Raw genomic sequence first — 26483 nt, 5'->3', positions numbered from 1 at the left:
CATAAAGTGTATTTTCTTAGTCCAAGTAATGTGACACAGGGTGGTCATAATGCTTCTTGAAAGTGTGTCATGAAGTGTATTTTCTAGAAATTATGTAAAGGATTCATTACAACAACAACAACAACAAAGTAAATAGAAAAAAGTAAATAGCACACCCAAAGTACAAAGTAAGTTACAAAGTAAATAGCACACCCAACTACCTCATCCCCATATTGTTATTTATCTTCTTGCTCTTTTGTACACCAGTGTCTCTACTTGCACATCATCATTTGCACATCTATCACTCCAGTATTAATGCTAAATTGTCATTATTTTGCCTCTATGGCCTATTTATTGCATTACCTCCCTAATCTTCTACATTTGCACACACTGTACATAGAGTTTTCTGTTGTGTTATTGACTGTACGTTTGTTTATGTGTAACTCTGTGTTGTTGTTTTTGTTGCACTGCTTTGCTTTATCTTGGCCATGTCGCAGTTGTAAATGAGAACTTGTTCTCAACTGGCCTACCTGGTTAAACAAAGGTGAAAAAAAGGACTTAAGAAACAACATTTCAAAGAAAGAAAACGTATTGGCAGGGGGGGCAGGGGTGTGTAGGTGTCATAACCTGCCATAAAATAATGCAATATATTTTAACAGGTTTAAATTGGGCTAAATACTTTGCATCGATTTGGCTTCTCAGAATTCCGTGCATTCATCACAATCAATTATCTGAAAAGTATTAACTTAACACATTTTCATACAAATGAAAGAGAAAAGCTCAGTATCAATTGTATACATTTTTTTTCTAAAATAAAAAATAACAAGTGCAGTCACCTTTTGGGTTTCAATTATTGAGTAAAATAGCTACTTCATCATGACCGAATGTATTGAATAATCTTGAACGCTTGACAGCACATTTGTTAATATAATTTGTTCTCAGAGTGGCGCAACAATAATTTGTCACAGTTCATGGCACTTGTGGCCTGGGCAACTCGTGAATTGTATTAGCGTCGCGCGTGCTTTATGTTACTACAGCATTACAATAGTGTTATAATAGTGTTACATTGTATCCCCGCCTACACTGACACATTCGATTAGGTGAAAGTTTTTAGGCCTTTGCTCTGATTGCAAGGCCACACACCGTACGATGTAAATGTTGATGCAAGGAATGGATACATTTCTTTGTGTATGCACTAGGTGGTGCACTGTGAAAGTCGGTAAATTTAAAGGTTTGATCATTAGTAACAGAATCTGGTTGCTCAGTAGCGCCTCTTGCTCTCGCCTAGCGGCAATACCCATCAGTTACAGTGTTATTACAGCCCTCATGACCACAATGAGCCAATAGGCTTTTGGAGGCAGAGTTCTCCCTGTGGCCGCCATTAAAGAAAGGAATCCATGAATTCAAATGGAACCAGAAGGATCAGAGACCGAAATAATGGTTAAAATTACCGTAGAGATAGGCATATGCCAAATTCCGATTGGTTTTTAAGGATGTTATTCGTTTTTAGATTGATTTTGATGGTGATGGAGGAGTAGAGCAACGTTTTTAGCAAAACCCGTTTTAAGCTAAGGGGGAGGGGGATAGTTGCTTCTTTGCTCTCCTTTTCTTTTTGTTTTAAGAGCATTTTTCGCTCCATTTAAATGTTTTATTTAATTTGTATTCGAGAGGTCGATAGAGAGGTTGTGGAGGCGATATTTTGACAGCTTTTATTTTAGGGCGGACAATAGCATTCGAAGGGTTGTTGAATAACATTCTCCAGCCAATTGTTTTAAAATAATTATCGTTTATTACCTTATTATACATCTTGCAAAATACATTTGAAAATCTGTCTATATTTTCCCGGGAACTGAAATGATGGAATGTTCGATCTCGCTGTGAAAGGATGAGTTCTTGTTTTGTACCAAACGGGGCCAGCTTGGAGGATTGCCACTCCAATCTATTCTGTCTGGTAAGAGATTTAAAACTAAAGGAAAAGCAGCCATTTTTAACTAGCTGAAAAGAGCGAGCTAACGTTAGTAGCCACAGCAATGGAAAAGCAGGCAGGGCCTGTCGAGCAGTGCAATTCAAACATCATTCACTAAGGCAATGTTTATTTGCATACTTTGAAGTTGTGCAAGATTAAAGAATAATAGTGTTATCTGTCACTTGCAGCTGCATGCATGCTGTTTGCCATCACACATTTTCAGTTTGATCACATTCAATGCATTCCAGCCCTGAGAGTTTTAGGCAAAAAAGTGCAACTAATGTAACGTGTGGTGATGATAAACATCCTAGATAACTAGCTATCTATAGCAACGTTGATCACCATGCATGATTACATTTTTGTCTAGTTGTTTACTTAGTTGAATTAACGTTCTATGTCGTTATTCTTTTTATCGCATGCATTGTGTAGCTTATTTATGTGACCTTAAAATAAACCCAAGCAGTTGACTAGCCTGCTAACTAGTTTGCAATGTTGTTCATTTGCACAAATAGCAAACTAGCTAAATGGCAGAAACATTTGGCATTCGACCATGGAAAGTAAAGGCTCGTGAACATTGGCTTCTAATTTCAACTTCCATGTTCTATCGTGTTGTTGTTGTCAGTGGGCCAGTGTAGTGGTGAAGATACATTGATTGCTACATTGTTTCTTTTAAGTAGCCAATGAAGAGCTTAGCTACTGATAAATTGTAGCATATTTGCGGGCTTATACTTTTCCTTTGAAGTTGTCAAGTTTGCTTTCCAATCATTTGTTGTTTCCATTCTTGGTTCGTGCTCACCTAAAATAGGTGAACTATTAAGAAACAACACTGTACTCTTGATATTGGTAGTGCATCTCTTTAGAATGTACTACTTACTTCCAGTCGGGCAACTTTTCAAGTTGAATACATTTTTCATGTCAAATTAATGCAATTCACTGTTTTGTTTTATATCGGTGTATTTATTAGTATGTCTTAGTTCTCATAGTGCTGATTGATACTGTTGCTAGTCAGCCGTAAAACAATTTAATTATATAGCTATCATAAATACACAACCAAAAGTATATAATAGACTCAAGGAAAAAGCTCAGATGTTCCCTCTTGTCCCTCGCACTCCTACTACTAGCTAGACCAATCTAAGAAGTTCTCAGTAGTTCACCAACTATACTATAAATGCATAGCATTTTTTCTGTACAGTATGTACTGTATGACAGATGTGAACAATTCCCCTTCATGAAGGTTAAATAGATACATATTGATGGACTTGAATCGTCCTTTTCCACAGCATTTGACAGTAAAGCTGAATGAACAGGACAGACTAGTAGTGAATGACTGGTTGCTGTATTGCAATAGTAGGGAGACATTTTACTGCAGACTGAGATGAGCATGACACCAGTGCTGCTGTTCACGGTCCTGTATGACTCACACTCTGAACAGACATTGTGGTTTTAGGCTGAAAGAATGCAGTGAACACAGCTTGGCACTTTTTCCATAACTAATAGTTCTCAGGAGTCTTATTGCAATGTTTTTTCAAATGTATAATTCTCGTTTGTTTTTTAAAGTTAAGCGGCTTTTGCTTGCAAATTTCTGGGTGGTGAAGTTTGTTTGTAGATTAATTGGTATGTGTTATAACACATTATTTTCATAAATCAATAGTCACGTCACAACGGCCCTGCTAGACTATGTCTCTTGTCAGGATAATTTTCAGCCTCGAGTAGAAGATAGTTATTGTAACTAATTTCGGGCCAGGCAGGATTAGAACTAACACTGCAGCAGTGACAAATACCGTGCTGATGGAATGGCTGGACGAGAGGACAGAGTAGACCGAGTGGATTTGCATTTCTCCAGAGTTTTCCAAGATGGAAACAGACTAGTTTCATGTTTTGCAGTGTGAGTGTGAGACCGTGACAGAGAGAGATGCTAGTAGTGGTGGTGGGGTGTCTATCTGTCTGCTCGGGGATGGTTTGAGCAACTTCACCTGTTGCTTGTCTCTGATTCAGAAAACTTTAATGTTCTAGAGGAAATTCATTTAGCAGCAGTCAACGTACATACAGACAAGATCACATTAAAATGTAAAACACAACAACAGAAAAAAGCAACAGACGTGTACTTGCTGGGATATGTATTGTGATTCTCATGATTCTAAATATATTGCGATTTGATGCTCCAAACATCTTTCTCACTATATGTCTGCTGCAGAGAGACGAGAGAGCATGAGAAACACGTTTTGATCAGTCAGGGAAATATATACAAAAGTTCTGAAAACATGCTGGCTAACATGCTGGCTCACTATTTACAAAGAAGATGGAGAACAAGCTTTATGATGAAAAATACCGGAGTTTTGCCGCAGGTACAGTCAACTAGTGGTAGCTAATGCTACCTGCAGTAGCAAAAAACTTGGAGTCAAATATTGATATATCGTCCAAAATAAAATAGCGATATGTAACTGTATCGATTTCTTCCCCCATCACTAATATATACAGAACATTTACAAAAAGTTTGCAGGGTAGTGCAAAGGTTTTGCATGTCAAAATATTTTGTGCTTAAAGTGCATGTAAGTCCAACATCTTCATTTGAACTATTAAAAATCGAATAATGAAGTAAGCATTATGCAGTATCTTTTTGAGTGCGAACTCATTACACCTTTTTGCTCATTTGAGCTATTGCACTTGGAATAAAGCGGCTATAGGGAATCTGAAGTCGCTGGGAGGGAGAATGGCAGGAAGGGAAAGCAAGGGAAGGGAAGACAGCTGTTGGCACTTAGTGTGTTCCACAATAGGACCTGGAGCTCTGAGCTGTGAGAGGGAAGGTGAGCGAAGCTGAGCATCTGACGAAAGGAGGGGTCGTAACCCGCAAATCCCAGACAGATTTTACATCAACTTTCTGAGTCCGTCAAATGGCTTTGTCCTCAGATTCCCCTATAGCCGCTATGGGAGTTTGGCCTGAAGGCCTCAGCATCTGAAAAAGGAACCTTAACTCGACCCCGGTTCTTGCACTTCTGGTGGGTGGACATTTTGCATACACACCTACATACCTGAGCATTATGCAAACACTCAGCTAGTCGTGTCAGTTTGAAGGAAGCACACAGGTTTCTCTGACACGTTCAGACTGCAACTCAGATGTAGATTTAAAAAAGATAGATTGATTGATTGACCGCAGTAGGCACACAGACTTTTGCTGGTGCAATCTGCCTCTGGAAGATTGCCAGATAATGTTAGCAGAGAATAGCCTAGTTTATGGATTGAAAGCTTGGACTTGATCTTTGACAGAGAGAGCGGCCATTCCGTGGTTTTGAAAAGCCTAACATTGACGGAAAAAACATAAAAACAATTCAGAGCTGTCATCAAAAGAATGGATTGTTTTATGAAAATGCATTTCTGAAGAAGAATAAGTAAGACGGGCATATATGCAGGCTTACAGTCCAAGCGCCACCCGTTTCAGAAACAGTCAGTTTCTATAATTTCAGACGATCTGGTTTCACACAGTTTTTCCCCTCCCTTTTCTTTCCTTGCAGCACAGATGTTTCTCTGCAAGATGCAGGTGTCAGGTAGTTCCTCACACCACTATGTCTGCCACCATGAGAGAGAGAGGGCTTGGTGGATGAAGTTTCTGAAACAGAAACTGCAGCAACAGTAGTAGTATACTTATGAAAGGAATAAGCCAGTAGTACAGTAGCGTAACCTTGATGAACCGGTAGGCTATAGGCCTATATGATAAATGAATATGGGCTTGTGAATGGTGTCTTGACTGGAACAGCGTTTGAATGCCCTTGAGAAAAATTCCTGATGTGAGATATTTCCTATGATGTTGCTTGATGAATTGGTAATGCGTGAAGAAGCTGGGAGTTGGTGTGCCTGCCAATCACAATAAATCCTAGCAATGAAAATCATGTAAGGACATGTGGGAAAGAGTAGTGTTGAGGAAAGGCTTTTTTTTGTAGTCATATCTTGTAAATTTGATAGATTGTGTCACTAAACTCAACAGCCTATGAGCTTTCAATATTTAGTATAAAATCTCTTTAAAAAAATCTATTATTTTGTAGTTACAGTTGCTCATCATATTCTAGTCAGATCATTGTAGCGTTTTGATATCTGTAGCATTCTGACTGGCCACTGTGGCCAGTGTATGGGCTTCCTGGCTGCCATGTTATAATGGATAACTAACTTGTTGTTGTGATCCAGCTTGGGTCCAGTTGACACCACAGAGCGTTCTGTTTTGACAACACCACCCCCCACCACTAATCTCCCAGTTTATACCCGGCTAGGCTAGGATAGGCTAGGCTAAAGACTAGCGCGCCGCTACTACAACCAGGCTTAATCATTCGCTCACGCTCATAGTTTTTAAATTGATTTAAATTTACCCGCCAATTTAATTGTAATTGTCTATTTCTAACTAAGTCAAAGTGACAGTTTGTCAACTTGAATATATCACCTGGCAGCGGAAAATAGCCCGCCTCAAGAATATGTACTATCAGTTGTCTGCCGCGCTGCAAGGATAGATAGGCGCTCCATCAAGAGAAGAACTGTAATGCAATATTGCAACATAGGTTGTGATGGTAGTGTTGGTCTTTGTGGTGTTTCAGTGTATGACATGGGCACTGAGTGTAAGCCTAAAACACTGGAAGGCATGATGTATTCGGGGGTGGGTGGTGTGTGTGAGAGACAGTGAATGGCCTCAGTGTAGGACATGGACACAGGAAGCGCTGACTGGTTGTACGTCAAATCAAATCAAATGTTATTGGTCACATACACATGGTGTTAATGCAGATGTTAATGCGAGTATAGTAAAATGCTTGTGCTTCTAGTTCCGACAGTGCAGTAATATTTAACAAGTAATCAAACAAAATCACAATGACTACCTTATACAACACGTGTAAAGGGATTAATAAGAATTTGTACATATAAATATATGGATGAGCGATGGCTGTACGGCATAGGCAAGATGCAGTAGATGGTATAGAATACAGTATATACATATGAGATGAGTAATGTAGGATATGTAAACATTATTAAAGTGGCGTTATTTAAAGTGACTAGTGATACTTTTATTTAATCCATTTATAAAAGTGGCCAGAGATTTGAGTCTGTATGTTGGCATAGCCTCTATGTTAGTGATGGCTGTTTAACAGTTTGATGGCCTTGAGATAGAAGCTGTTTTTCAGTCTCTCGGTCACAGCTTTGATGCACCTGTACTGACCTCGCCTTCTGGATGATAGCGGGGTGAACAGGCAGTGGCTCGGGTGGTTGTTGTCCTTGATGATCTTTTTGGCCTTCCTGTGACATCGGGTGTTGTAGGTGTCCTAGAGGGAAGGTAGTTTGCCATGTGCGTTGTGCAGACCTCACTACCCTTGCCGTTGTGGACGGAGCAGTTGCCGTACCACGCGGTGATACAGCCTGAGAGGACGCTCTCGATTGTGCATCTGTAAAAGTTTGTGAGTGTTTTAGGTGGATGGGGGGGTGCTCCCTCTGCTGTTTCCTGAAGTCCACAATTATCTCCTTTGTTTTGTTGACGTTGAGCGAGAGGTTATTTTCCTGACACTACACTCCGAGGGCCCTCACCTCCTCCCTGTAGGCCGTCTCGTCGTTGTTGGTAATCAAGCCTACCACTGTAGTGTCGTCTGCAAACTTGATGATTGAGTTGGAGGCGTGCATGGCCACGCAGTCATGAGTGAACAGGGAGTACAGGAGAGGGCTGAGAACGCACCTTTGTGGGGCCCCAGTTTTGAGGATCAGCGGGGTGGAGATGTTGTTTCCTACCTTCACCACCTTGGGGGCGGCCCGTCAGAAAGTCCAGGACCCGGTTGCACAGGACGGGGTCGAGACCCAGGATCTCGAGCTTAATGACGAGTTTGGAGGGTACTAGGGTGTTAAATGCTGTACGTAGGGACTGCTTTCTGGTGAGCCTCAGCCAGCCGCCAGGGGTAGGCAGGCAGCTGTAGCACTGGAGCGTAATGTTCCTGGTTTAACACTTCATAACCCTGTAGTACTCTGTGCTGCTGCTAGTGATTTACAACCAATGAATTTTTCTGAGTTGTGTTACCTCTCTCTATAAAAGCCGGACAATGTTGGCTTATATAGAGCACAATCCCCAAAGCACTCATCATTAAAAAGGATTAAGGTGGTCAGCCCATTTACAAGCATCAGGGAGGTTTTGTTCTTAGAGCATTGAACATGTTGTTCATGTTGTTCATGTTGTTCATGTTGTTCATGTTGTTCATGTTGTTCATGTTGTTCATGTTGTTCATGTTGTTCATGTTGTTCATGTTGTTCATGTTGTTCATGTTGTTCATGTTGTTCATGTTGTTCATGTTGTTCATGTTGTTCATGCTGAGATTGAAAGCACCTGAAGCTAAAGTGCACACAATTGGAACAAAAACAAGCCAAGGTTTTTTTTTGCTGCTTTTCTCTTTAGCCACGATTCTTTCTGTTTATATTGAAGCCTTTCCTCTTGTTTCATCTATCTATCTATCTATCTATCTATCTATCTATCTATCTATCTATCTATCTATCTATCTATCTATCTATCTATCTATCTATCTATCTATCTATCTATCCAACACTCTACATCTTCCTTTATCTCTCTCCTTCCGCTATCTCTCCTCTCTCTATATTGTTATCTTCTTCCTCGATCTCTCCTCTGCCTCTATCTCTGTCGCTTCTCACTCTCTCTCTGTTTTCCCATCTCCCTTTCCTCTATCTCTCTTTGTTTTTCTATTTCTGTGGCTGCCTGCCTGTGTGTCTCCTTGTCATAAGTGTTCCTCCTGATGAGGCGGAGTGTCCAGAAAGGACAATGAATGCTTTTGCTTTTATAAATGTTTACTGTAACACTAGAAATCCTTGCCTCTTTGGACCTGCCTTCAGGCCAATAAGGACTCATTTTGACTTAACATTCTAACAATCTAATAAATACACTGAGTCTACCAAACATTAGGAACACCTTCCTAATATTGTGTTACATCCCCCTCTTTTGCCCTTAGAACAGCCTCAATGGACCATTCTTGATACACAAGGAAACTGTTGAGCTTGAAAAAATCAGCAGTGTTGCAGTTCTTGACACAAACCGGTGCGCCTGGCACCTACTACCATGCCCCATTCAAAGGCACTTAAATCTTTTGTCTTGCCCATTCAACCTCTGAATGGCACAAATCCATGTTTCAATTGTCTCAATCTACACTGATTGAAGTGTATTTAACAAGTGACATCAATAAGGGATCATAGCTTTCTGTTGCCGATTGTTCACCTGTGGAGCGCATTGAACAGTGGCTGTTCTTGGAAAAAGGGATATTTTGAAATAGAGCTCATCTCTTCAATTTTGATAGATATTTGGCAATGTTAAGTGTTTTGGAAACCTCAGAATCTGCGCTTTATGATACCATATAGAAGCCTCTTACCTGCATGTGACAATGTAGGAGGATTTGAAAAAAGTCACTTTTTGGCGCCCCACTGATAAAATGACATTTCCTCTTAAAACTGCTTATAACACATTCTGTTCGTGATCTCAAAATTCTAACAATATACAGTACGTGTGTTAAATATTTGGAAGGGGCAATTTCAAAATGATCCCCAAGGCCTTTCTAGTGTTAAAATGTTTACCCACGGGCACCTGGCTCCTGTGGCAGTGGCTGACTCTCCCTCCCCCCCTCCCAGGCTGATCTGACTGGGATCAAATGGAAGCGGTACGTGTGGCAGGGCCCCACCTCTGCGCCGATCCTCTTCCCCGTGACCGAGGAGGACCCCATCCTGTGCAGCTTCAGCCGCTGCCTCAAGGCGGACGTACTGAGCGTGTGGCGGCGGAGCCAGAGGCCCGGACGTAGGGAGCTCTGGCTGTTCTGGTGGGGGGACGACCCTAACTTCGCAGAGCTGATCCATCACGAACTTACAGGTGAGACAGGATAGAGAGAGTGGGCGCATGTACACACACAGACACACACTCACGATAACCTGAATAGAATACCTGCCATGGTCCAATAACTTGAAACAGCAGTACTAAGCCTGTGTGATGGCTTTGGCTTATAATTTTAAAAAATGTAATTAGTTGTATTTAAAAAATTTATTAGACACAGATGTAATTGCAGGATATAGTGATATTCTTATGCTCTGAGCTCCAACAGTGCAGGTCAAACAGAGAAGTGAATGAAACAATAATACAAATAATTATAATAATATATACATATTTACAACTGTAACAATTATAAATGTCCATTGGGGGGTGGGGGCAGGATAAAATGTCCGTGGGGGGAATAACAGGGGGAAGTGACAGGTGAATGAAACAATAATACAAATAAGACTGAAGAATACAGTCTAAGCAACGGCCCACTCAGACCATGTTTAAGATTGCCTTTGCTGCTCACAAGAGATAAATGAGGGACTCATGTTTCTTTCAATTAACCTTTTTATGCATTCATCGAAGGTTACAGAGCTGGTTAAATGGGTGATTATTGTAAAAGATCATGAAAAGGAGCCTCTTGAGTGCTGCAGACCTCAGAGCAATACCTAAGCCTGTTGTGATAATGATGATAGTTAAAGTGCTGGTTGTATAACGTCAAATATTACAAGGTTCAGGGCAGGGGTTGATTGTCAGGCTGACTGACGCTGTGAACTCTGAGGAGATCAATTCACTGTAAGAGCTTAGAAGGTGATCGTGTTAACCAGAGAGCTCCCTTAGTTTCCCCCTCATCCCCTAAATGACAAGCAGCCAGCCTGGCAGAGAACAGCCTTCACCTGCAGGTCAACTCCCACTGTTTGGAGCAAACACTCACTACGACCACCGTAGTTATTTTTTTCTGTGTGTGTATGTGTGTGTGCACGCACTGTGAGCCTTATCATGGCATCTAAGCGCCTTCCGCCCTCCAGCACACGATAAAGCAGCGCCCTGCACTTTGTGTCGCCGAGGCAATATCACAAAGCTTATCACATCTTCCCATTTAAAAAAGAGGATAGAAAAGAGGGGGGAAATGGATCCCCCCTCTCATGACTTCTGTGAAATGTTTTATATGCAGGAGCAACGATGAAGAAACGAGCCTAACACATCAAGGAGGTCTGGCCTGGTGCTCTCTCTCTTTTCCCTCCTCCCTCCATCCTCTCACATTTCTTTCTTTCTACAGCAACAGTGGTTGATGGACAGAGACCATCTTTATTCATGCTCTCTGGCTGGGAGATTGAACTCCTGAGTCTGAGCCATGACACACACACCTGCACACAGACACACAGCCGGCCCGTGGCCCTCCTTCATTATGACATGTTGTGCTTGAAGTGGGCTGGAAGTGGAAGCTAAATGGCGTGATGGCAGCCAATCCAGCCCTGGTGGGCTCTGGTAATAACCTGCAGGGCTAAGCATTAAATGGACTGTGTGTGTGTGTGGACAGCAGTGGGATGGAGCCTCTCCTTGGCGTGCTGGCAGTGAAAGTGTGACGCAACACAGAAGATGGTGACAACGTGTGTGTTTTAGTGGCGGTGATCGGGCTGGCTGTTCCATCGGCAGTCATCTGGAATTCCACCGCCAGCCATTGTCAGCTGCTTAACACCTTGCCCTTTTTCCTCTGTGCAAGTGGCCTTTTTCCTCTGTGCAAGTGGCTGATGGGTTTGCCCTTTTCCTCAGTCAAACCGTCCAAGTCAAATTGGGGTAATCCCTGGAAATGTTAAGCACTTTTTTGTTTGTTATTTTTTTAACCCCCCTTATTGCAATGCTGGTGGTAAACATGAAAATCTGTTGTATTCTTTCATGTCGGCAGCAGAAATGGTGGCGGCTCATTTTCTCCTTCCACGCTCATTAGATTAACGGCCGGAGAAAGTCTTTTAATTTTGAGCAAGTGCTATTTCTGTGTAAACAGTGGGCCAGTAATCCATTTGAGAGAGAGAGAGAGGGGGGGGGGGGGGGGGGGGGGCAGACTGCTAGCTAGGCCCTGCACTATTCTCCCCATGTCAGAGGGGGACAAGTTACTCTGTTAGCCTGTTCTTTATCAGGACATTTGAGAAAACCAATTCTAATCTTCCTGTGGCCATGCACAAAAAATTATTCCAAGCAAGCGAACGGACGCGATTGCAAAATTAAACTGCTTGCATAGGGTTTTATCCTCATGCAAATACCCTCCTCCCCCTGGCTGCCCTAGAAGCCGGTGGTGGAGTCGCTCTCCTATCCAGGGGCATCCTCCACCGATAAATGCCAGCAGGGTTTCTTCCCGCACTCAAAGAACGACTGATCTTTTTTTGCATAGAAATTAGGACCAGAGGTCTGTCTGTCTGAGAGGGTAATTGTTTGGTGGTGAATTTCTCCCTGGTTCCTGGGCCTGCTACTCGTGTGCCCCCTTTCCCTCCCTCCATCTCTCCCTTCATCCCTCCCTCCTGCTCTGCCAGGTCCCAGTGGGCCTCCTATGGCAGTCACTCCCTCTCTCTGTCGCTTTGTATTTGTCTTCGTCTCCCTCCCTCTCTCTCCCCTGGGCATTACCAGCCCTCCCTACCTGTTCCCTCCCTCTGCTCCAGCCTCCACTCAGCCGCAGGTGACTCCAAGGCTGCAGGCTTCAGGCTCCACTTTGCAATCATGGCTCCCAGCCAGTCAGTTCCCCGTCTTTCTGATGAAATTGAAAAAGTTTCTCAAGCAGATGAAGCCCGGAAACAAAAGTAAAAAAAAACAAAAAACTTCTGGTTTAGTATCAGTATGATTCAACCTTTTCAAGTGTTTACTCTTGTGGCTATTATGAAACCATACACACTATCAGCCCCTCTATATTGCAGTTGGACTGCGGGCCTCTTTACGCTACACTAGTTTGATGACGCATACTAGTTCCAGGACACACATTTTTGCATTGTAAAAAGACCTAGATTTAAATCTCTCTTTCCCAAGCCACCTCTTTAGGTAGTGTGTGAAACGCATCACATACCTCCCTCTTATGGGACAGTGTAAAGACAATGGCTCTCTGACACCCCATGTCCCTGCAAGAAGTACCTTCATTACCTTAATACCAGAAAACAGCATGTTGTTCTGTTAGCCAAATTGAAAACTAAAGGCTTTTAAAATGTCCACACAATTGTGAACCGTTGCAATAATCAAGTGTGCAATGTGGTTTAGATGAGAAGCTCCTGTATAGTTTGAATCGCTAACCTCACTTTGTTTGTCTGTAATAGGGTATTTACGGAATGCTTGTAGCTGTACACACACAAAGCAGGAATGCTGCTTTGGTCACACCACATCCAAGGCTAATGTAAGGATATTGTAAACAGAAAAGATGCCAATCCAATGTTGAAGAGAGATAGATCTTACTACACATTTTACTAATGTAAAACAGCCTAATATGAGCTTGCTGTGTGGAGGTTTAAATGGAAAGAGAGTTGTCTGTTGTGCAGAGCAGGATCTCTTATCAGCCCAGTCATCTCCATTGTGCTCCCTGGGGCGCCACAACTGAGCAGCACACGCATTCATTTATTACTGCATGTTGGGTCAGATCTCTAGAGAGGAGGGAGGGAGGGAGGAAAGAGGAGTGCACTTCTCTTTCAATGGTCCCTCTGCTGTTTAACGGATGGACAACTATGTTGTTTTGGATGTTTGTACTGAGAGGAAGGAGATGTGCTTAATTAAGCTTCTCTCTGAAGGGTTTTATTTTAGTGTGGATGTGTGTGGCACTAATAATCTGCTGGCATAGCTCTGCTCTTGTTAGTTTTTGTTGGCTCTGCCAAAGTCTATGAACATTTCCAGGCATGCCCATTCTTTACTATTCAGAACAGCTCTGATGTGCACCTCTCAGGGCAGCGCCAAGCTCCAAAGGGCATATTTCAGTACACTGGAGGAGCAGAGCTAGCCAGGTTTCCTTTTTGTCTGCAGGTCAGGTCTTTGTTTCTCTTCCTTGCCCTGACACCTGTGAAGATGGCTGCCCCTCAGATTGAATGAGGCGTCTGGTGAAAATCTCCCAGATCTGTGGGAAAGAGAAAAATATTGAATGCAAATATTGTTGTTTTTGTCAGCCTCTTTCATTCCAAATGTGGATGTCGATTAAGGCAGCCCTCCGCACCGCTCTGATTCAGAGAGGTTGAGTTAAATGCGGAAGACACATTTCAGTTGAATGCATTCAGTTGTAAAACTGACTAGGTATCCCCTTTCCCTTTCCTACCAACTCCAAAAATATCTCAAGGAGCAGATCTTGATTGTGCCAGTTGCTCAAGGACGTGTGATTAAAACACCATTTATATGCCGCGGACCTAGTTTACTCTGTGTTCTTTTTTATTGTCTTTTTCTGCTTATGAAAAATGGCAATATTCACCGGTGAAGTGTTTTGATTTGAGTGGGAAAGGCTGAAATAGGCTTGACACACACATACATACGCACACATACACTACCGTTCAAAAGTTTGGGGTCACTTAGAAATGTCCTTGGTTTTGAAGGATTTTTTTTTTTGTCCATTAAAATAACATAAAATTGATCAGAAATACAGTGTAGACATTGTTAATGTTGTAAATGACTATTGTAGCTGGAAACAGCTTTTTTTTAATGGAATATCTACATCTATATCTAAGGCGTACAGAGGCCCATTATCAACAACCGTCACTCCTGTGTTCCAATGGCACGTGTGTTAGCTAATCCAAGTTTATCATTTTAAAAGGCTAATTGATCATCAGCCTCACTAGGGCACCTGGGATGCTAGCGTCCCACCTGGCCAACATCCAGTGAAATTTCAGAGCGCCAAATTCAAAAACAGAAATACTCATTATAAAAATTCATAAAACATACAAGTGTTAAACATCGGTTTAAAGATTAACCTCTTGTTAGTCCAACCACGGTGTCAGATTCCAAAAAGGCTTTACGGCGAAAGCATACCATGCGATTATCTGAGAACAGCGCCCAGCAGACAAATCATTACAAACAGTTACCAGCCAAGTAAAGAAGTTACACAAGTCAGAAATAGAGATAAAATTAATCACTTACCTTTGATGATCTCCATATGGTTGCCCTCACAAGACTCCCATTTACTCAATTAATGTTTGTTTTGTTCGATAAAGTACCTGTTTATATCCAAAAACCTCAGACGAAAAATCCAAATAGTATCTGTAAAGTTCGTAGAAACATTTCAAACAATGTTTGTAATCAATCCTCAGGTTGTTTTTAATCGATAGTTCAACCGGACAATAACGTTGTCAATATAAAAGGTAAACAAGAAAGGCGCACTCTCGGTCGAGCGCATGAAAAATCTGTAGGGTCCACTCATTCACAGTGGTCTTACTCTCTCATTTTTCAGAATACAAGCCTGAAACAATTTCTAAAGACTGTTGACATCTAGTGGAAGCCATAGGAAGTGCAATTTGAGTCCTAAGTCAATGGATACTGTAATGGCATTCAATAAAAAACTACAAACATAAAAAAATCCCACTTCCTGGATGGATTTTTCTCAGGTTTTTGTCTGCCAAATCAGTTCTGTTTTACTCACAGACATTATTTTAACAGTTTTGGAAACTTTAGAGTGTTTTCTATCCAAATCTATATGCATATCCTAGCTTCTGGGCCTGAGTAGCAGGCAGTTTACTTTGGGCACGCTTTTCATCCAGAAGGGAAAATAGTGCCCCCTACCCTAGTGAAGTTAAAAAAACTTTTGCAATTATGGTAGCACAGCTGAAAACTGTTGTACTGATTAAAGAAGCAATAAACCTGCCTTCTTTAGACTAGTTGAGTATCTGGAGCATCAGCATTTGTGGGTTCGATTACAAAAAACTTTCTTCTGAAACTCTAGTTTTGTTCTGAAGGCTAATCCATGCGAGAAATGGCCAAGAAACTGAAGATATTGTACAGCGATGTGTACTACTCCCTTCACAGAACAGCTCAACTGTCTCTAACCAGAACAGAAAGAGGAGTGGGAGGCCACAGTGTACAACTGAGCAAGAGGATAAGTACATTAGAGTGTCTAGTTTGAGAAACAGACGCCTCACAAGTCCTCAACTGGCAGCTTCATTGAATAGTACCTGCAAAACACAAGTCTCAACGTCAACAGTGAAGAGGCGACTCCGGGATGCTGGCCTTCTAGGCAGAGTTCCTCTGTCCAGTGTCTGTGTTCTTTTGCCCATCTTAATCTTTTATTTTTATTGGCCAGTCTGAGATATGGCTTTTTCTTTGCAACTCTTTCTAGAAGGCCAGCATCCCGGAGTCGCCTCTTCACTGTTGACGTTGAGACTGGTGTTTTGCGGGTACTACATTTTAGCTTCAAGACAAAAACACAGAGGTACTGCTAGCTAAAGCTAACAACGTGTCTTCATCAAGTAATGTTAGCCTATCAAAAAGGAATGATTACCCCTCTAATACAAATATAAAATTACAGTAGGCCTACCTTACAAACAGTACAACAACCCATGCTTCATTTTTATCAATATCATGCAAATCATTAGGCTACATGTGGTAAAAGCAAATTGTGATTGAAAACGTGGATATAATTCACTGGGGAGTTGAGATGTTGAGCTGTTTTATATAAAAGCCCATTCCCGCCATGCAAAAATAAAATGCATATAGATCATACATATAAGTTATGTTTCTAAATTTGTAGCATTGTGTGGCAATCCGCCCAGCAGGGCCGCCGACAAGCGTGTGGCGAGCTGGCATTTGCCTAAGTACACAAGGGACAAAGTACTATTGTTTAGACTGATTCGCTTCATGATTTGTTTGACAGGATTTGTACGTTTTCATCCTCCCTAGGGCCAGGGTTTTTTACAGGATTATTTTGTTGACCATATGACCTGATTAGAAGCATTTTATACCTGGAGTTTTACCTAGATTAGCCTACCAGATCAGGAAAAACTCTGGGCCCCGGGAACCCCCCCCCCTCACAACTCTGTGACCTTTGGTGCCACCACTGAAATCATCGCACAATGTTACAAATGAAAAAACATATTTGTATGATCCACTATCTCAAAACGTTGACTTACATATCTCAACATTTTGAGATAGTATCGACATAAAAAAATAAAATGAGTGGTTGTCGTGTGCTCCCCCTCCGGCCTCTAGGTCAACAGGCTGCTCGTTATGGCGCACACCTGCCACCATCGTTACGCGCTCTTGCACGTCATCAGACTCACCTGGACTCCTTCACCTCCTTGATTATCTTCCCTATATATGTCACTTCCTTTGGTTCCTTCCCCAGGCGTTATTGTTTCTTTTCCGGTGTCATGTCTGTGCGTTGTTCGTGGTTCATATTTTGTTTTAAGTTGTGTTTATTTATTAAAACACTCACTCCCTGAACTTTCTTCTCGACTCTCAGCGCTTATTGTTACAGTGGTGGTGGGAATGGGCTTCCATAGTTTTACACAGCTCAATGCAGCTGGCAGGCAGTAGCTACTGCGACAATTTCAGAATGTAACGGGCTGTTACTGAAATTTCAGGTAAAACAATTTCAGAATGTAACGGGCTGTTACTGAAATTTCAGGTAAAACAATTTCAGAATGTAACGGGCTGTTACTGAAATTTCAGTTAAACAATTTCAGCTCTTTCAAAAACATTGTTCTGCTTTTACCATTTATACTCTAGGAGTGTTGAGCTTGACGAGACAGTTCTGTTTAGGCTGACGTGCTCGGAGGGGGGCAACTGTCGGGCGAGTACCGTGCGCGACACAACAGCATTTCCCTTTGCTATCATGAATGTGAAAACGGTGTAAGACTTCACTTGACAAGTGCAACTGCCTTAATGGTGTCAGTTTTCCTCCTTCTGGATATAACTGATAAACATTACATTATTAAGTGAGATGGAGTAGTTCAGGCTTATCTCAACACATATCCAAAAGGCTTTGTATTGTTATCTGGCCACACCTGAGGAAAAACATGAATGTTTGCCCACCCAGATGTCCTGCATACAATTTGAACTCAACCACGCTGTAACCGCTCTCAATTACGCTGAGCTTGCTTGAGGTTGTTTGGATTAAGGTTGGTTGTGGTTGCAGCAGCACTGTAGCGGCAGGGCTGTTGATGTGGATCTAAGATAATTGGTGAGCAATATTCCCTATTAACCCAGGCTAAAGATTCTGAGCGCTTCGGTTTGACCCTGTTCTCTGTGTCAGCCGCGAAAGGCTTCTGAGATAAGTAAATGGAGAAATCTACTCGACTGGCTTGTAGTTGACTTTTTAGAGAGTCAGGGGGGTTTATACCTTTTGTGCTTTGGGATCCATTTTCCAGGGCTAATCTCCTGAATGTGACCCCCTTCCCTCCCTTTTCTCTGATGGCTGGCTGGGGGGTTGTGGGCCTGGTGCAGTGCATCACAGATGAGGCTGGAGCCTGGGAGGGACGTGGCCACATGGCCCTACAGTGCGACCATTTTACTTGCATATGCGCCAAATTATTTTGCTGTGCAACCTGGAATTTTAATTTAGGAGCACTAGTGCGCCTAGAAAAATTTAGGATTCTAGCTTTTAATATCTGAAATATGTTTTATTGTGCTCCTAAATTTCTTTGTGTTCTCCAACATTTTTCAACTTAAATAAAGCTCCGGCTCTGGGTGCTAGGCAGGCGGGTGAGCTCTCTCCCCTTACTTTGCTCTTGAAATGTTCAGTCATTAGTAATAGAGACTTTGTGGAGCAAGCAGCACCACTACAGGTCCATCTCTCTCGGCTGCTTGTGGATGGATGGGAAGAGTAGGAAGGAGAGAAGGGGGGGGGGGAGACAGAGAAAGAGGGAGGAAAAGCTCCTCTACCTAGCCTGGATGGAAAAATCCCCTGGAGCCCTGTGGATCACAAGACATTAATCTTGATGTTTAATGAGCTACTGACTGCAGCTTTAATTACCAGAGCATAGACACCTGTGACTGGAGGGACTGACCACCTCCAAAACCATGCCCTCTTACATTCACCTCTTAGCACAAACAAACACTGCTGGAATGGGCCCACAAACACCTGTGTGTGTGTTTACAGTTAGTGCATTAATCTTGAGATAGCTAAGTGGGACAAACATATCACAGGCATAGAAAGTACATTTTTCAGTGGAGTTAAAGCTAGAAGGGGGTATCTGAAGTTTCGGGATTTCAGATGTTTTTTGAAGATATGCAGGAACTCTGCTGTTCTAGCCATTGGGGTACCAGGACAGAGAACAGCTTGGACTGGGCTGAGCGGGAACTGCTCTCCCGTAGGGGTGGGAGGGCCAAGAGACCTGAGGTGGCAGATGGAGTGCTCGGGTTAGGGTGTAGGTTTAGCCTGAAGGTAGGGAGGGGCAGTTCCTCTTGCTGTTCTGTAGGTAAGCACCATGGTCTTGTAGTGGATGTGAGCTTTGACTGGAAGCCAGTGGAGTGTGCAGAGGAGCGTGGTGTCATGAGAGAACATGGGAAGGTTGAAAACCAGGCGGGCTTCAGCGTTCTGGAAAAGTTGCAGTGGTTGATGGCACAAGCGGGAAGCCCAGCCAACAGCGAGTTGCAGTAGTCCAGACGGAAGAAGACAAGGGCCTGGATTTGGATCTCGCCTCTTCCTGTGTGAGGTAGGGTCGTACTCTACGGATATTGTAGATGATGAACCTGCAGGAGCGGGTCACTACTTTGATGTTTTGAGAGAATGATAGGGTGTTATCCAGGGTCACTTCAAGGATCTTTGCACTCTGGGAGGGCGACACTGTGGAGTTGTTAACCGTGATGGAGAGGTCTTTGAGGGGGCAGAAGATCGTTCTGAGAGAGATAACGAGAAAGTTGGTCAGAGACAGCACACTCAAGTGTTTTGGAAAGAAAAGAAAGAAGGGATACAGGTCTATAGTTTTTGACGTCAGATGAGTTGAGTGTTGGTTTCTTGAGGAGGGGAGCAACTCGGGTCAGGGGACACAGCCAGTGGTCAAGGATGAGTTGATGAGGAATGGGAGAAGGTCTCCAGAGAGGTCTGGAGAAGGGAGGAGGGGCTGGGGTCGAGCGGGTAGGTTGTCGGGGTGGCCAGACCTCACTAGTCACATGTCATCTGGAGAGCGAGGAGAGAAAGAGGTCAAGGCATAGGGTAGTTCTATTTAACTAGGCAAGTCAGTTAATAAATTCTTAGTTACAATGATACCGCCTGGATTCGAACCAGGGTATCTGTTGTGACGCCTCTAGGAGGAAGGAGAAGGTGGAAAATAGTCTCCTTGTGTTAGAGACAGAAACTTGAAATGTAGAGTGGTAGTAAGGGGCTTTAGCAGCGGATACAGAGGAAGAGAATGTAAAGAGGAGGGAGTGAAAGGATGATAGGTTCCTCCGGAATTCCTCCGGAATTTTTGTTTTCCTAAATGTTTGCTCAGCTGCCCGCATCCCTGTTCAGTGTATTTGTATCTTTTGTCACCAGGCTCTTGGCGAGATCTCATACACTAGTGTCAGGGGAGGTGTGTGCTGGTTATCGGTAGGGCTGTGACACTACCAGTAACTTTTTGGTCCTTTAAAAATCTGCTGTATATAAAATATTGTGTGCTATAGCTTGGAAAATAAATACTTGTGACTCTGAATGACAACATAATGTTTTTCTCCAACATTAAGGCTGTTTTCCTAAACAAGTTAAAGCCGCTTCGTGTTTTGTTTCCTTGCAACGATACTAACAAGTATGACGATACTGGTATCGTTCTGGCCCTAGTGGTCGGTGCAGTGTGAGTGGAGTGTGTGATTTGGGAGCTTCTTCTGAGAAGTCTCTGCTGTGTAGTGTGGTCCTGTCTATGCCCGTGAAAGATTACTGCCTGCTAGGTCAGCTCATCTGGGCCCCCTCCGCCAAACGGGAGAGAGAGGGAGACATAAACCTGAATCTGAGCCAGGCTACTGTGTGTCTTTCTCTGTCTCTCTATCTTTCTCTCTCTGGTCTCTCTCCCTCTTTCTCTCTCTCTGGTCTTTTTCTCTTTCCCCCTCTCTCTGGTCTCTCTTTCTTTGGTCTCTCTCTCTCTCTTGACGGCCAACCACACGCCAGCTAGCAACTTCCCACCTCACACAACAGCCAATTAACAGGCTGGAATTAAGAGCAATGGAGTTAATTGGCAGTGCAATGACCTATTAGCTGCTAATCTGACCGGGACCGCTCCTCCTATTTTGATTTGGAGAGAAATTTCAAACATTGAAAGCAATGTTGTTTTGTTTGGGTGAAAATGCTTATTTTAATTTGACAGTCTGTATTTCAAATGAGAAGATAAGTGGAAGAGGCACTTTCCACATTGGGTGGAATGTTATAAGGGATGGCCATTCAACATGTAAGTTACTTGCTGCAGAGAAAAAGGAGACGGGCTATCTTTTGTCCCTCTTTTGTCAGGGAAGAATGCTTTCTAATGGGTTGCTGTAAGGACTGTGGGAACTGTGTGTAAAAGTACCACTCTCCTTCCACATCAGTCAGTAGAAACAGGTTGCCCCCTCCCTGGCTCTCTGTGTCGGCTGCTTGCCTGCCTGCCGGTTATAGTCTTGAGACAATTCAAACGTTTCCTCTCTGTGATAGCTTACTAGCTGCAGCTCTCTCTTTCTGCCCTATGCCACTGCTACACCCCTCAGTCACTCCTTTTCCCTTTTCCCTCCCGCTGAAGATGGACTGGCTGTCATTCACTCTCCTCTCATGGCCACACCCACTTCCCAGGTTGTTGTTAAAATTCAAGTTTTAGTGTTGTTTCTATGTGTTTGTTGGTTAAGTTTTTTAAAACTTATATTAATAGTAGGTTTGATCTGTGCACCTCTTTGTTTATGTGTGTGTCTCTGACTGTCTCCAGAAAGAGTATTGCTCCTGTTCTCTTGGCTGTGGTGGACTGAGAGACATAAGGTCGTTAGGAGCGCTTGATGCAAACCAGATGCCTGTTTGCTTCTCTTCAGCGCTAGAGGAAAATACTAGAGAGGGGGGAGAAAGGGGGAGGCAGATGTGATCCTGACAGAGTAAAGCAGATGTGATATCTGTTTATGTAAATTTAGGTTTAGACGTTTCCCGTCATTTATGCAGGGGCTATTTTCTTCTTTTGTAAAAAAAACTGGATCGAGAAAAGGAATGCAAATTGGCCACAGAAGAAATGGCAACTTAGCTTTCGGTTCTTCATCAGCCTCTTGCTGTTTTATTGATAGATCTTTTTCCCCTCTCTTCACCTACTCCTACGCACTCTAACCCCATATGTGTTATTAGTAACAGTGAGTGGGGATCTGTCTATATTCAGTCAGGCCAGCATGGCTTTGCAATGGGATGATTCCCATGTTTTCTTCTATAATCTGCTGGTGTTGTTGTCAAGAACCAGCTGGCCAGGCTGGCTGGCTGCTTACTTGTTGTCATGACATTGTGACCTTTGGACTGCCATGTCAGAGGAGGGTCGACCGGCCGAGGACTTAATGTTAAATCCTTCTTAACAAACAGACGTAGAGAACAAGGGCTTCTGTCAGCCTACTGCACAGAATACCAGGGCAGACTTCAGCATGGAACAACGTTGTGGAACCTACATATAAGAATATACCTCTCTGACATGTAGAATCAGGAATCACATCCGCTTTATTCTTGCAACGTTTGTCTTGTGAACGTAGCCCTGTCAGCACAGCCCTTGCTGTGTACAACGTTGGCTTATTTCACAGCCATCTCCTCATTTTAGCTTGAAATGGTATATGGAGGGATGCCTGAGTTCCTCCTAGTTTCTGTTTCCTCTACAGTGTTTCAAAGATAAGACATGTCAGTGTCTAATCACACACTTTTTTTCTGGACACCCACTCTAATCAGCGCACAGCGTAGTTTTTTTTGGCTGAATCTGAGATAGGTTTAGACGTTGGCTCACAGTGTCCAGAGGGGCTAAGGTAAGGCATCTGAAAGAGGGGTAAAGGGGAGTTGAGGAATGGGGGATGTTTTGTAGTAGATGGGAGGAGGGAGACTAGAGATATGAAGAACAAGGTCAAGCTCTCCAGGGTAGACGGACGGCTTTTTTCTTTTAGCATTGGGCAACCGAGTTAAAATGTCTGGCCTTTTTAAGTTTTTCTGGCAGCTGTTTACAAGTGCACTTGTGAAATGTAGCCGGCCCTCTACTTAAAGCCCTGAAAAATATATGAGCCCAGATCCTCTTAACTTCTCTACGCTACGGATCCCTTTAGCGGGATCATTTTCCTTAACAACCGCTGAATTGCAGGGCGCAAAATATTTATAATCATGCAATCACAAGTGAAATATACCAAAACACAGATTAGCTTGTTGTTAATCCACCTATCATGTCAAATTTTGAAAATATGCTTTACAGCGAAAGCAATCCAAGCTTTTGTGAGTGTATCAATCAATGCTAGAACAGCTAGCCCCAAATTAGCATGGTCACGAAAGTCAGAAAAGCAATAAAATTAATCGCTTACCTTTGATAATCTTTGGATGTTTGCACTCACAAGACTCCCAGTTACACAATAAATGTTATTTTTGTTCGATAAATATTGCTTTTATAACAAAAAAACGCCATTTGGTTTGCGCGTTATGTTCAGAAAACTACAGCCTCGTTCCGTTCGACGGAAATTCCAAAAAGTATCCGTAATGTTCGTAGAAACATGTCAAATGTTTTTTATAATCAATCATCAGGTTGTTTTTAACATACATAATCGATAATATTTCAACCGGACCGTAACCTATTCAATAAAAGAGAGAAAGAAAATGGAGAGCTACCCCTCTCGCGCTCAGGAACTAATCAAAGGACACCTGACTAGTTTTGAATAAAAAAATAAAAGCCTGAAACTATGTCTAAAGCCTGGTCACAGCCTGAGGAAGCCATTGGAAAAGGAATCTGGTTGATACCCCTTTAAATGGAAGAAAGACGGGAAATTAAACACAGATCTCAAAAAAATGAAAAATCACTTCCCGGTTAGATTTCCACAGGTTTTCGCCTGCAAAATCTGTTTTGTTATACTCACAGACAATATTTTGACAGTTTTGGAAACTTTGGAGTGTTTTCTATCCTAATCTGTAAATTATATGCATATTCTACGATCTGGACCTGAGAAATAGTCCGTTTACCTTGGAAGCGTAATTGTTTTTAAAAGAAGAAAATAAAAGAAATCTGACCCTTAGCATCAAGAGGTTAAACAAGCTGTTCAGCACTCACTGCTCTGCTTTGCCAAGGGCAAAATGGCTTATTTTACTGTTGCTATGGGGGGAAAAGAAATCACAGTTTAAATTCCTCTTTCAGAGGCAGAGAGACGTAATCATTGATGTATCTTTATGTCTGTGTAGACTTTCTCCTCACCTAACTAAACTAATCTGTCTCCACAATGTAGGCCTAACACATTTTCATTTACATTAAGTTTAAAGCTGCACAGTTTGGTAGCTAGCTCAGAACTGAGTCTCGCCACAATAAGGAACAACATCTTGTCAAATAAGATACAGGGGATCATGTCTCGTGGTCATGTGTGGTGTTTATTTCTCTGTGCTGCACGGTGCTGCACACAGGGACAGAGGTTTGCTGGAGACATGTTTGAAAGGAGCTTAAGTGCTCTAAGATGTCTCACAGTGGCTGTTAGTGAGATTAGCAGAGCATCCAGGCCACAGCCGCTCATGATCCAGAAACAAACCCCACTATCAAAGTCGGGTAGTAAAGACACCGCTAGCCTGCTCTGTATGTGGATCTTGCCAAATCCTATGGTCACTGTCAAGACGACACGAACAGGTCCGGGAACAGCATAGGGAAACTGTGCTATCTTGTGTGGTATTCTATGCAGCATCAAGCAGGAGCCCTGTTCTCTAAGTCATCACGTGACAATGACCATAGGAGTTGACCAGACAGAGCAAACCAATCAGAGACTAGGCTAAGACAGTGCACCTGGAGCTTCTATCTATCTATCTATCTATCTATCTATCTATCTATCTATCTATCTATCTATAAACACACCTACTCATTCCAGGGTTTTTCTTTATTTGTACTATTTTCTACATTGTAGAGTAATAGTGAGGACATCAAAATTATGAAATAACACATGGAATCATGTAATAACCAAAAAAGTGTTAAACAAATCAAAATATATTTTATATTTGAGATTCTTCAAAGTAGCCACCCTTTGCCTTGATGACAGCTTTGCACACACTTGACATTCTCTCAACCAGCTTCATGAGGTAGTCACCTGGAATGCATTTCAATTAACAGGTGTGCCTTGTTAAAAGTTAATTTGTGGAATTTTCCGCAAGTATTGTAAGTGTACATTAAGACTGCAAATTAGTGAATTTTATTTTATTTATTTTATTTATACCACAACTGATTGGTTCAAATGCATTAAGAAGGAAAGAAATTCCACAAATTAACTTTTAACAAGGCACACCTGTTAATTGTAATGCATTCCAGGTGACTACCTCATGAAGCTGGTTGAGAGAATGCCAAGAGTGTGCAAAGCTGACATCAAGGCAAAGGGTGGCTACTTTGAAGAATCTAAAATATAAAATATATTTTGATTTGTTTAACACTTTTTTGGTTATTACATGATTCCATATGTGTTATTTCATAGTTTTGATGTCTTCACTATTATTCTACATTGTAGAAAATAGTAAAAAATTAAGAAAAACCCTTGAATGAGTAGCTGTGTCCAAACTTTTGACTGGTACTGTATCTAGCCAGCCTGCAGCAGCGCATTCACCCCTCTAACTGGGTACAGACACACTTCAGGCATGAATGGAAACTTGTGGTGAAATGTAGCTGCTCTTTCTGTTTTCAGTGTGCTGCAGAGAAAATTACTTGCTTAGTGTTAAAAAAAAAAAAAATTGTCATGAAGAAGAAGAAAAAATCACACCGAATACAAACATACACATACAGTTGAAGTCTGAAGTTTGTGTACAACTTAGCCAAATACATTTAAACTCAGTTTTTCACAATTCCTGACATTTAATCAGAGTAAAAAGTCTTAGGTCAGTTAAGATCACCACTTTATTTAAAAATGTGAAATGTCAGAATAATAGTAGAGAGAATAATTTATTTCAGCTTTTATTTCTTTCATCACATTCCCAGTGGGTCAGAAGTTTACATACACTCAATTAGTATTTGGTAGCATTGCCTTTAATTTGTTTAACTTATGTCAAACGTTTCGGGTAGCCTTCCGCAAGCTTCCCACAATAAATTGGGTGAATTTTGGCCCATTCCTCCTGACAGAGCTGGTGTAACTGAGTCAGGTTTATAGGCCTCCTTGCTCGCACACACTTTTTCAGTTCTGCCCACAAATTTTCGATAGGATTGAGATAAGGGCTTTGTGATGGCCACTCCAATACCTTGACTTTGTTGTCCTTAAGCCATTTTGCCACAACTTTGGAAGTATGCTTGAGGTCATTGTCCATTTGGAAGACCCATTTGCGACCAAGCTTTAACTTCCTGACTGATGTCTTGAGATGTTGCTTCAATATATCCACATAATTTTCCTGCCTCATGATGCCATCTATTTTGTGAAATGCACTAGCCGGTTGGGATGGTGTTCTTCGGCTTGCAAGCCTCCCCCTTTTTCCTCCAAACATAACGATGGTCATTATGGCCAAACAGTTCTATTTTTGTTTTATCAGACCAGAGGACATTTCTCCAAAAAGTGCGATCTTTGTCCCCATGTGCAGTTGCAAACCGTAGTCTGGCTTTTTTATGGTGGTTTTGGAGCAGTGGCTTCTTCCTTGCTGAGCGGCCTTTCAGATTATGTCGATATAGGACTCGTTTTACTGTGGAT

The 26483-nt window shown here is 42.2% G+C and overlaps 1 protein-coding gene across 1 annotated transcript in view; it reads left to right on the top strand.

Annotated features, from left to right (window-relative positions):
- Positions 1-1315: 1315 nt before the first annotated feature.
- Positions 1316-26483, top strand: part of med13a (mediator complex subunit 13a) — a 104236-nt gene continuing 79068 nt past the window's right edge. The window contains exons 1-2 of the mRNA XM_055873062.1: positions 1316-1930; positions 9587-9821. Of these exons, the coding sequence (XP_055729037.1) occupies positions 1865-1930; positions 9587-9821 (301 nt within the window). The 5' untranslated portion in view covers positions 1316-1864. The remainder of the gene's footprint in view (positions 1931-9586; positions 9822-26483) is intronic.

This window comes from Salvelinus fontinalis, chromosome 2, assembly GCF_029448725.1.
Source record: "Salvelinus fontinalis isolate EN_2023a chromosome 2, ASM2944872v1, whole genome shotgun sequence".
Taxonomy (NCBI): Eukaryota; Metazoa; Chordata; class Actinopteri; order Salmoniformes; family Salmonidae; genus Salvelinus; species Salvelinus fontinalis.
Note: the sequence above shows the minus strand (reverse complement) of the source record. Positions and strands in the feature narration are given on the sequence as shown.